Source organism: Typopeltis vanoorti, chromosome 8 (genome assembly GCF_054136105.1).
Source record: "Typopeltis vanoorti isolate ZY-2024b chromosome 8, IOZ_Tvanoo_1.0, whole genome shotgun sequence".
NCBI classification, from domain to species: Eukaryota; Metazoa; Arthropoda; class Arachnida; order Uropygi; family Thelyphonidae; genus Typopeltis; species Typopeltis vanoorti.
The window spans coordinates 12,299,479-12,312,154 of NC_143556.1; the positions used below are offsets into that span (position 1 = coordinate 12,299,479).

The window sequence follows — 12,676 nt, forward strand, 5'->3', positions numbered from 1 at the left end:
AAGATCAGTACTATCAACATAAGAAGCCTGAATGGCAAAGAAATGGAGCTAGCTGAGGAATTGGATAAGTACCAGATCGATATAATAGGGGTGATTGAAACAAAAAAAAAAGGCAAAAACTGGTGAGATCTTTTTGAGCAATAAATACAAAATGTTATATTCAGGCAATGACAAAGGAAAAGGAGTAGCCATTGTATTCAACACTAAATACAAAGCTAATCTTCTTGAATGGCAGGCAGTCTCAAGTAGAGTGATCTGGGCAAATATCAGAATGGGGAACTGGACAATGAAATTTATTTGTGCCTATGGTCCTGCAGAAGGTTCTGCTAAGGTAGAAATGGAAGAATTTTTTGATGCTTTAGAAAAAGCAACTGACACAATGAAAAAGGAAAAGTTGGTCCTTTGGGGATCTAAATAGCAGAGTAGGAAATGATTGTCAGACATACACAAAACTATAAAAGTTTCGTGTGAAAACTGACCAGAAAGCTTGCAGGAATACACTGCCGCCATACTACAAGTTATCATAGCCAAACCTTATAGGAAGTGCCGAACGCTCAAAGCGCTCGTATATTTGCCTCCTATTGGTTCATTTTGATAAGGTTTCACTAGTCTGACAGCTGTTTCAAACTCATTGGTTTTCATCAGAGACTAGGCAGAAACCTAAGCGAGCAAGAACTCTCAGTACTAAGGAACTTGAAGCGTCGGAGGGTATATCTTCTGTAAGCAAACTGTCGGTCAGTACATAAAGTATTTACTAAAAATAAAGAGCCAAAAGGGCTTCATTTCGGTGATGCAAACTTATATAAATTAAGTGGATATTAAATCCAACATCATTTCAAACCAGAATACAGAAACTATAAAAGTTTCGTTTGAAATGATGTTTGATTTAAACAAACATCAAACATCATTTGATGTTTGATTTAAAATCCACTTAATTTAGATAATTTTGCATCACCAAAATGAACCCTTTTTGTCTCTTTATTTTTGGTAAAAACAAAAATATTTTGGGAAAATTTGGAAAAAAACAGCAAAGCTAATAATAATGGCAAATATATATTGGATTTCTGCTCAGGACATGGACTGGTTATTACTAACACAATGTTCCAACATAATGTACCCATTCACATGGTGAGAACAGGCAAGAATAAGAAAAATCTCATTGACTATGTTATTGTTTTCCTTCTGGTGCAGGACACCAGAGTGTACAGAGGATTTGAAATTGAAAGTGATCACCATTTAGACTTTACCAAGATAAAATTGAATTTCATATTGAAAAGAAGAACATAAAGTTTTAAAGTGAATAAAAGTTGAGCAGCTCTCAGATGTGAACTGTTGACTAAAATATACAAACATTATTCAAGAAAAAAATGAAAGAGTTTGAGTACAGGAATCAAACCTTGGAGATTCAATGGCAAAGCCATTGATTGATTCAGCCAGAGAGGCATATGGTGAGGTTGTCTACAAGGATAGAAAAATCATAACTCCATGGTGGACACAGGAAATTAAAAAGGCAGTGAATGAAAAGAAGGAAGCAAAAGTTCCTGGCAAATAAGTTAGCTTGTGCTCTTAGAGAATACAGAGACAAATGTAAGAAAACTAAACAGTGTGTAAAACTAGCTAAATAAAAGTCATGGGAAGACTTTGGTAAGAACATAGAAAATAAATATCAAGAAGATGGCAAGATATTCTGGAGGTTATTGAAGAAGCTCAGAAATGAAGGAAAGAGTGCTGTAAAAGGATTTAGAGATGATAAAGGTGACATGAAAACTGAAGAAAAAGATATCCTTAAAGTATGGAGTAATTACTTGAAAAATTGCTAAATGAAACTAGCTACAGCACAGTGATAAAAATAAATAAATAAAAAAAAAACGCTGACCAAGCATGCAATCAGAAATACATATCCACACTTGAAGTAGAAAAAGCCATCAAAGGCCTGAAATGTGCAAAGGAAGCAGGAGTAGATGATATTCGCCCAGAAATGATCACATATGGAGGTATATAAAAGTCTTATTCGTCCTTCTGAACTATGCAGTGGTTTCACTGCATAGTTCAGAAGGACGAATTCCAGATGATTGGAGTAGAACTCTCATCGTACCTATATATAAAAAGGGAAATAAAACTGAATGTGAGAATTACAAAGGTATTTCTCGACTGAGTGTTCCTGGTAATATTTATGCCAGTATACTTGAGAAACAGTTGAGAAGAAGCGTGGAAGAGACGCTTGTTGAAGAAAAAGCTGGATTCAGGCCAAATAGAGGCTGTCAGGATCAGATTTTCACTTTACAACAAATAGTTCAAAAATCATGGGAATATAACAAAGATCTGTATTTAAGTTTAGTAGATCTGGAAAAGCATATGACAAGATGCCAAGAGAGAAGCTATTCAAAACGTTACAGTTGTATGGTGTCAGTGAGGCATTATATCAAGCAATACTTAGTCTTTATTTGAGTTGTAAGTCTGTTGTTAGAATTGAAGGCAGTACAGCAAGATGGTTTAATGTTAAACCTGGTGTCAGACAAGGATGTACATTATCCTCTCTCTCTTATTCATTGTCTATATGGATCGCATTATGAAGGAAAGTGATATTAAACCTGATGTCAAAATTGGAGAATTTTGAATTTCGAACCAGCTTTTCCTTTTTCTTTGTCAGCTGTCCTCTCTAATGACAAAAATTCCTCTACCTTTTTCTTTCTAGAATCTTCTATGGGACCGTAGGAACAAATAAGTTTGCATTGTCCACTTTCCATTTCTCGAAATTTGCCTGCCTCATTCTACTTAAAATTGATTCTTGTTCAGAAATTTTGTGTAGTATTAACACTGTGACTAATCCTTCCTTTATCATATCACCATTGTTTGAATGTAAATTAATTTCTTATAGTTATTTAGAAGTGTCTCACCTGTTTCGTCTTCTTTCTTATTGATAACATAATTTCTCTAAAAAGATATATTGGTAATTCCTCTGCTAGCTCCATCACTTTTCCATTAATGCTTTTATGTAATAATAATTCTTTATTTTATGTTAAAATATAAAATAGAGAATTCAAAGTTTTCTTATCTAAGATTTTATAAAATAATTTCATAGTAAGACATCTTTATCAGATTTAATCATAAAACTAAGTTTTATGAGTATATATTTATTTTTTTCTCACTCAATTAAGAACTCAAATTTATTGAAATTTGCCATAAATGTTTTTTCTTCCTTTTGGTTTATGCTTCAAATTTGACATGAAATAGTTTCAATATCACTGATGTTTATATATGTGTTTTTTAATATAGGCAGTATATATTAGATTTTAATGTATGCATCTATGGGGATCAAAAAAAATGCAGCAATATTTCATGTCTGTTTTATAGGTCTACTGATAGCCAGTTGAAACTTTGGAATGTTAGCAAATCACATTGTGTCCGGTCATTCAAAGGTCATCTAAATGAAAAGAACTTTGTGGGATTGGCTACTGATGGAGATTACATAGCTTGTGGTGGGTAAATAACTGCACTTAAAGTAATAACTCTTGAAAGTTAAAACATTTCCTACTATAAAAATATTAACAAAAAAATAAATAAAATAATCATTCCTTTTATAAGTGCATATGTTGTATGCATATACTAATGATGTGTAGAAAAGCTTAGGAAATTCAACTGACGATTTGTATGTTCCTGCCTATTTTCATAGTTTGGATGTTTTTATTTAACGCAAATTTGTTATAGCTATTATGCAATTTAGTTATAGATTCTAGAGACTTGCACTAGATATATTTAGGAGTATAACATCATCTGGATAAAGCAAAAAGCTAAATTTGATATCATCAATTCTAATATCAGGTTTAATGCCATTGTCTCTCATAATGTGATCTGTAGCCATGAACTGACAACTTAAATATAAACTAATATATTGTTCTGTGTAATGCTCCATTTGTTCCATATAGCTATATTGTTTTGAAAAGCTTTTCTCTAGGCACCTTGCTATATTCCTTTTCCAGATCTACAAAATTAAAGTGCAGATCCTTGTCATACTACATGCTTTTGCAACAATTTGTCATAAAGTGAAATCTGATCTTAACAACCTTTGTTTGGTGCTTGTTTTCAATTAATTTCAAGTTTCACTTCCACAATTTTCTCAGCCTCTTTTCAGAATGTTTGTATAAATCTTACCTGTAACACTTAGTAGAAAAATTCCTCTAATTCTCATATTCAGCTTTATTCCCTTATTTATAGAGGACAACTATGAGAACCCTACTTCACTCATCTGGAATTTGACCATCACTGATCAGGCCTTCTCATTTATACAGATTTGCAAAACTTTACCTCTGTATTTGAGCATTTCTAGTCGAATATCATCTACTCCAGCTAACTTTCCACATTTCAAGTTTGTGATGGCTTTTCTACCTCAAGTATTTGATATGTACTCCTGTTTGGATCCCTCTTGATAATTTTTTTACTACTCTTCTGTCACTGTTTGTCTTTTAAAGTAATTACTCCAGACATCTAAGATATCCTTATCTTCATATCATTTTGATCATCTTTGATTCCTGTTACAGTACTCTTTCCTCCATTTCTAAGTTTTTTCGATAGGCTCCAGAACATTTTGCTATCTTTCTGATATTTAGTTTTGATCCTCATACCAGTCTTCCTGTGAATTTTGTTACCTACTTTTATACATAGCTTAGCTCTTACATTTTTCTCTGTATTCTTTTAGGGAATCTGGCAACTTATTTGCTAAGAACTTTTGATATGCTTTCTTCTTTTCCCAGACTGCTTCTTTGTGTCTACCATGGCGTTCTTTTTTATCCTTGTGAACAACTTCACGACATACTTCTCTAGCTGAATCAGTCAATGTCTTCTTCAGAGTTGGCACTGAGACTCCAAAGTTTGGTGCTTGTTTTCAGACTGTTTAATTTTTTCTTTAGTAATGTTTGTATAGGTGAGTCTTCAGTTTATTTGCAAAAGTTGCTCAACTTTAATAATTCTTTTAAAAACTTTCTAACATAATTCTTTTCAATGTGATATGCTTTAGTTTCTAGTTTAAAAATTATTGTTTGAAATTTTAAAACTAAAACAAAAAAGTAACATAGATGATAGTTATCACACACGTGATTTTAATAGGTACCAGAAGCTTCAAGTTTTTATCATTTAAGATAAAACCTACAAAACATAAAAAAGTTGGCTGGATGCCTGTAGTTACCTCTCCACCCTTTCCTCAAAGAATAACAGTTTTATTAATTAGAGAAGTTATGTGAGCTGAACATTTTTGATTGCAATGTGCAATAGTATGACTCTTTTATTCTAGTTTTTTTTTTATTTGCTTTCAAAATTTTTTTTTTTTTTCATTTTTCTCTGTATAAGTGTTTTTATTGTTAAAGCAAAGTAAGCATATCCTTGAGCCTTTCTACTCTTAATTTTCATCTATCCTGTGGATTTGATCATGATGGTAAGAACTGTGACTGTTAAATCTGATATAAGGCTTCCTGATGTTCCTCCTATGCCAAAGGCACCCCATAAGTAACATTCTTGGATGGTGTCTAAATAGCATGAATAACAAAAATTAGTATATAGGCTTCTTCTACTTATAATCTTTTGATAAATCACACCCACAAAAGAGTTTGTAAAGGGTGTGATTTATAGATGATTAGATAATTCAGGAAACTTCTCTAAAGAACAAATATAGTATTATTATTATTATTATTTTTTTTTTTTTTTCCCAAGCTACTTCAGGTCTCCAATAAGTAAGGTGGTGGTCATGAGCACTGTAGAGGTTCCATTTCCTCATCCTACATCCAAGGCTCAATTACAAGTGTGTGGGTTTGTATTCATAACCCTAGGATTGAAGCATAAGGATTAAGTCAGAATCCAACACAAATATTTTATCCAAAATAAGATCTAGGATATTTAATTCTGGTGCTAGCTAAAGAATTGATGACCTATTAAACAATTGTCTATGTAGTTTTTTTAAACTCAAATTTTTTTGCTTCCTTTCAAATTGCAACCAGTATTCTGATATATGCTAATTTTTAGTACTTAGTCTTCAATAGGCAGAACTAGCTTCCCATATAAGGCAAAATGTTTTTGATCTCCTTCCACATTCATGATTGCTACAGTAAAATGCTCTTCAGTATGGGTTGCTAAATGGATAGATTCTTCTTTCAGGCTTCTGCAATTATCAGCGGCTGCCTGTTCTCAGATTCCACTCTGTATGATTCCTACAGTCCTCATCCTGTAAGCCTCTTTTCTCCATTATGTTCACAATTTCCATCTTACAGCCCTTGGTCTTCCTCTTTTTCTCCTTCCAGGGGATGACCAGTTCATAATTCTCTAAGGTCATTGTTCTTCTGTCATTATCTGGATGTGTCCATACCACTTCAAAGCACTTGCCTCTATTCTCTCCATAATAGGCTGTTCAACTTTCATCTCTGATAGAATATATGCATTTCTTAGACGATTCATATGGTAGCGCTCATATTTCATCTGAAGTAATCCATTTCCACAATTTCTACATGTCTCCTCTGGTTTGCTGAGTGTCCAATACACCTGTAAGCCTTATACTCTCTATAATTATATGACATGGCATCTTCTTAGTTTTCCTTTATTACAAAATTTAATTTTGTAACCTAATGGAGGATGATGATGATAATAATAATCAAACTCTAGCTTTGATGTAGTAAGTTTTTTTTCCACCAGAGGTCAGGCCAATAGTTGTAATGGTTGGTCAGTAACTTTAGCATACCATGTAGATTGTAGTGCTCTTTGTATATGTGTGTATACTCCAGATGATGACCTTAATGTGAAGGTCGAAATGTCGAGTGTTTATTTTGGTTTATATTAAACTAAAGTTTTACTCCAACACGATAGTTGTTTCCATAATATTCATAATGTATTCTGATCACCGTATAAGCATGAAGGAAAGGACTTTACAAAATACCATTTGTGGTTCTAATAGCTGCTTATGCCAAGTCATATTCAAAATGCTATGTCCACTTCACACTGGCCAGACTTGTCCATCATGGAGCCAAGATATTTGAAGACCTACTAAGTTTATAGTTCCCAGTTTTAACTCAAGATCTGTTGCACTATCACTTCCATCTATTAGATATTTGGTTTTTAACAAATTAACTTTCATGCCCTAACTTTCATTTGCATCCAACAATTTTCTCATCTGGTATTCTACATCCCCCTTGTCCTGTGAGAATCACCTGGTCATCAGTAGGACTTGGTCTCTTATGAATATACGCATTTCACGGCATTATCTGTTCCAATCCCCCCCCCCCCATAAACGCCACATCCAAGTAGATCTTAAAGTTTTAGTGATATACAACATTCCTGCTTTGAGTCCCTTGCAAGTAGAAAATTCCTCTGAAAGTTTGTTACCAATTTTTATAGCAGATCTGGAGCTCCTGTTACATCCTCTGTGCCATTTCTGCTGTTCATCTATTCCTGCTCTTTTCAATACCTGCTGGATAGATAAGTTAAAAAATAAACAATGAGGCCTAAAGCGATTTGCAGCCATATTGGGTTGCTAGAGCAAGGGTTTTGGTTTCTGTCTTCTTCCTCCTCCACTGTGACTCCTTTACTGACATGCCAATCACATTCTAGGGACCCAAAGCCCTACCCAACTTAAGGGTACAGCAGTAAAGGGATTCTGCATGCTGGCCACTGGTTAGTGCATGGGACCAAATCAGTTAGTAATGAATCTGGAATCTTCCCAGTCATTTAGCACCAAATCCTTCTGCCAGTCCATGACTGGAGGGAGACCAAGTAAGGTCGCTGGAGAGAGAAGTGTTGAGGCCACATGTGGACAGGAGACTGGGTTTCCCTTTTATGTCAGCAGTACATTTTGAGCATCCATCATACTTCATTGTGTATCCTTATTATCTCTTCCTTTCCACATATAGTGGATTACAACTCAAGGAAACAGGATTTCACTATGGATCATAAAATTTCTTCCACAAAAAAAAAAAAAAATCACAATATCATAAAAAAAACCCAAAATTTAACCAAAAAAATCAGAACTTTACATTGATTCTTGCCAAAATAAAATTTCCATATGTACTTCATCAACATCTACGGTCTAAACAACAACATAAATGATTTACACAACCACTTGTGGTCATCTAAAATAGAATTACTATTCCTAACAGAACACCAGCTGGCAAACTTGCCAACCACTGTCCACCTCAACTGCCCAAACTATATATTACACAGTTCCTTCCACCACGTGGATGACATTTGCGCTTTCATCAGAACTGACATCCCATATCAGAGATTGCAAAACCTTGAATCCTCCATGTTTGATCTTCTTCACTCAAATTTTCTTACCAAACTAACCTGACATTTTCATTTGTGGCCTCTATTGCTCTCCAAATTCTAATAACCATCCTGACCTCTTCAACTATCTCTCTAAAGCTCAATTTTCTGCATTCAAAATACCCTAATAGTGAGGTCATCCTTCTTCTTCTTCTTAGGGATTTCAGCATCCACAACTTAACTTGGCTTTTCTTCTCCAGTTTCACTTAATGAGCAGGCAGGGTTGCTGAGGTATTTGCCATTAGCAAGGACTTATTACACATCATCATCAGTCTCCCAACCAGAATACCTAACAGTTCCTTCCAGTCTGTCAACATACTTGATCTCTAATAATAAATTTAGTTTAATCCTTTATCCAAGTGTAAGCAAACAAAGTTTGCACCGGAAAATATCTTCAGGACTGAGGTAAGGTGGTACAACACCAGGCAACTCCGAGCAAAGGTGGACCAAACTCTCATCACTCCTTGTCTCAGTATCTTCCATAATGCAAAGCACATCTCCTTGCAGACATGTATACTGCTATGCATTAAGGGAAGGGCCACTACCCAGACCAGTTTTGACCTTTATCGAGGTCTCGTCAGTGGGAGGCAGACCCAAACGTGGAGATACTAAGGCAGAAGCAATAGGAGAGGTCATATTTGCCTATAAGAGTTGCCAACAGGTGTACCACCTTATTATTGAATTACTCTGGATTTAGAGAAATGTGTTGGAAGTTTATTTTGCACTTGGTTCGACTATAATAAATTTAGTTTAATCCTTTATCCAATTGTAAGCAAACAAAGTTTGCGTCTGAAAATATAACCAAGTGCAAAATAAACTTCCAACATTTTGTAATTAAAATGAAAAGCCAAACGGCTAGTTTTCTGGCAACTTAATAGAAATTAAGTGGATAAAAATCCTATGTTGTTATATAGCCAGTAAGTGAAACTCAAGATCGAGAACTACGATCTATATGAGTTTCAATGCCCAAAAACTATCGGCGAAGGCAATTCGAAGCAAAGGTGGAGCAAGCTCCCTCACTATTCTTGATATTCTCTCATAATGTAAAACACAGCTCCTAGGAGATGTAATACTGTCATTACATTATGAGGCGAGGTCACTACCCAGACCGGTTTCAACCTTTTTTGAGGTCTCATCAAAAATCATCAGGACTTATGAGGATAGGAAAAGATATTTTTTTTAAAAGAGGTAAACCGTGAGTAGACATAACTATACAAATAAATAACGGAAAAACTCACATAGAAATATTATTTAATAGTATAATTTTCGCCTGTGTGTCACAGGCATCTTCAGTACAATTAGGCACAAAAAATTAAACACTAACTGACAATTCCAAAAAGCGCCACCTAAGTAGCTGGTGTAAGATAACTAAAAAGGTCAATAACTTTCCTAAAAAAAAAAATAAATAAATAAAAAAAAAATAAAAATAAAAATAAAATAAAATTTAATACAATAAAAAGTTAGGAAAGATTAGCTGATTTGTAAAGTACTATCTCCCAAAAAGGGGATAGACGTAAGCCGTCGGATCTGTTTAAGTTAGGAGAATGAAGTAGAGTTTCACATGCTTCTTTATAAAGGCGTTCCATGAGAAACTGACTTTTGTGAAGAACTCTTGTCTTCTTCATGGAACGCCTTTATAAAGAAGCATGTGAAACTCTACTTCATTCTCCTAACTTAAACAGATCCGACGGCTTACGTCTATTGCCTTTTTGGGAGATAGTACTTTACAAATCAGCTAATCTTTCCTAACTTTTTATTGTATTAAATTTTTTTATTTTATTTTATTTTTTTTTTATTTTATTTTATTTTTTTATTTATTTATTTTTTTTTTTAGGAAAGTTATTGACCTTTTTAGTTATCTTACACCAGCTACTTAGGTGGCGCTTTTTGGAATTGTCAGTTAGTGTTTAATTTTTTGTGCCTAATTGTACTGAAGATGCCTGTGACACACAGGCGAAAATTATACTATTAAATAATATTTCTACGTGAGTTTTTCCGTTATTTATTTGTATAGAAAAGATATTTGTTTGCAAAATATACATAACTAACCAATAATAAACATCAGCTGTATGCATTGGTAAATGACTAAATAATTATAGGGAAGGACTTATCCAATTAAGTGATTTATCTAGGCTTTCCAGTAATATGTGGGAGTTGATAAAGCAACAGATCATCTTGTATTTTTTGTTGTGCTTGTTATGTGTATTTATTTCTGCTTTTTTTTTTGTTGATATTTTGTTTTCTGAGAATTTCCTTTTGTTCACTAATGATCAGTGTACTCTTTTTCCATAGTAATACATAGATAAATAATTTCCAATGATCATTAGAATTATCCACTATTCCAGAATTCTACCTTCAGAGTGAGTTTTTCTTTCAGCAGCTGTATAATGGATATCCCACATGTATTAGTATTTTGTTGGAAATAACTAGACACAATCCTCTTCTTATAACAAATACATGGAAGGATTAATTTTTATTCAGGAATAGGTGAATATTTACTATGTCTGATCTTTATGAAGGTGGGAATGAAAATGTCTCTACATTATTTAAAAAAAAAAAAAAAAATCCCCAAACAGGGTACTTAATTACAGTGCAGAGACTTACAGTGTATATAGCAACAGTTAGTGTAGAGACAACTGGAATGAGAATGACCCTATATGGAAAACACATCTCCTCCCACAGACACTATATTACATACATGCAAGCAACACATACAGTATATAACTAAATACATTTGTCCTAACATCCTCTTTCAAATGTTCAGTTGTACAAAATTGCATGGTGATACTTTTTTTACTGCATATAATATAATGCAGTCATTGGGTGCAGAAAGCAAACAATTTGTTTCCTTTATACACTCAATTAAAGCAAATTTTCAAAAGTATATAGATGTGTGTGTCTGTACACTCATAAATAAATAAAACTTGAAATCAGTTCAAATTGCATTTGAGATGTTTTGTATCATTAAGACAATTCACACATACCAATCTTACATATAAAATATGTAAGAATTTTATGCAAATTTTTTCTGTCAAAAAATGTGCATAAAATGACATAAAAAATTACAAAGTTCATGCCATATATATAGATATAGGTATCCCTTGATTAACGCGATTAATTAATCCCTCGATGTTACCACATACATCAAAATCACGTTAATCAAATATAATAATCAATGGTAAAAATTACAATTCGTCCATGATCAATTACTGTATTAATAGTTCGTTTTATATGATACTCTTTTAGGAAAGATAAAAAATAAATACAAAATAAATGTTTAATAAATGCTTGTACCTACATCAGTTACTGCATTTTTTTTTATCAAAAAAAGTTATCAAGAGTTGTTTGAACAGTTTTAGTTTTTTTTCTTATGAGCATAAATTTTTTTGTTTCTCAAACTTTTTTTTGACGACGGAACACTTCACAAATTCTGAAATTTTCACAGAACACCTTGGTTATTTTGTAGTGCATAAATTAATAATTAATTGGTAATTTAGCTGATTTTTTATTATTCAACAATTAATAATTAATTAAACACCAATTAAACCATCATTAAATTAATTTAAAAATGACAAATTCCAGAACTTCTTGCGGAACACCTATTCACCTTCCGCGGAACACCGGTTAAGAACCACTACTCTAGACCTCGGCAAGCAAGCATTCTTCTATTAACATCTGAATCCATATCCATAATTTGCTGCTTAAGCGATTCTAAACTGCAAAACGGTTTTTTGATTGTTATCTCCTTTGTAACCTCGCCTCCACATTCCATTTGTTCGTTGTCTTTATATGCATGTTGTTCAATTTCACGAAGATTGTTGTCAATCAAATCTTTTGAATTTGAATCCAATAATTCATCAACACTATCAAAACCAAGGTCTTCACCAATTGCAACGATTTCTTAAACCATGTTCACAGGATTTTGAAAACCACCTACATTAGCGCATTCTGCAAAAGGTTTTTCCAAACAGCTTGCATGCAGCTGGAAGATACTTGCTCCCACAAGCCATGAATGTTTTCAATTGCTTGTTTAAAATTTTTCCAAAATTCTTGGAGCGTAATCGCATTTTCTCCCTTTGTTGTTTCTACTGCCTTTGGGAATGTCTTTTTAAGAAAATAGACTTTGAAAGTTGTAATGATGCCCATGACCATGGGTTGTAGCAATGATATATTTGGTGGAAAAAATAAAACTTTAACATTCTCACATAGATCATTAAGAGAATTTGGAGGACCAGGTGTGTTATCTAAAAGCAAAAGAGCTTTGAAAGCCAAGTTATTTCTCATGGGAGGAATGACGTCATAATGCTCACGACTTTCTTTCTCTCGGTCAAGAAACACTCCTCGAGGCTTGCATGTTTTGGCGTGGTAAATTTAAAGG

General features: G+C 33.4%; 1 protein-coding gene across 1 annotated transcript in view; it reads left to right on the forward strand.

The window, feature by feature from the left end:
* LOC150103736 (E3 ubiquitin-protein ligase COP1-like) overlaps window positions 1-12,676 on the forward strand; it is a 405,850-nt gene that overhangs the window by 373,660 nt on the left and 19,514 nt on the right. The window contains exon 18 of the mRNA XM_090396516.1: window positions 3,355-3,479. Coding sequence (XP_090252642.1) covers window positions 3,355-3,479 — 125 coding nt within the window. The remainder of the gene's footprint in view (window positions 1-3,354; window positions 3,480-12,676) is intronic.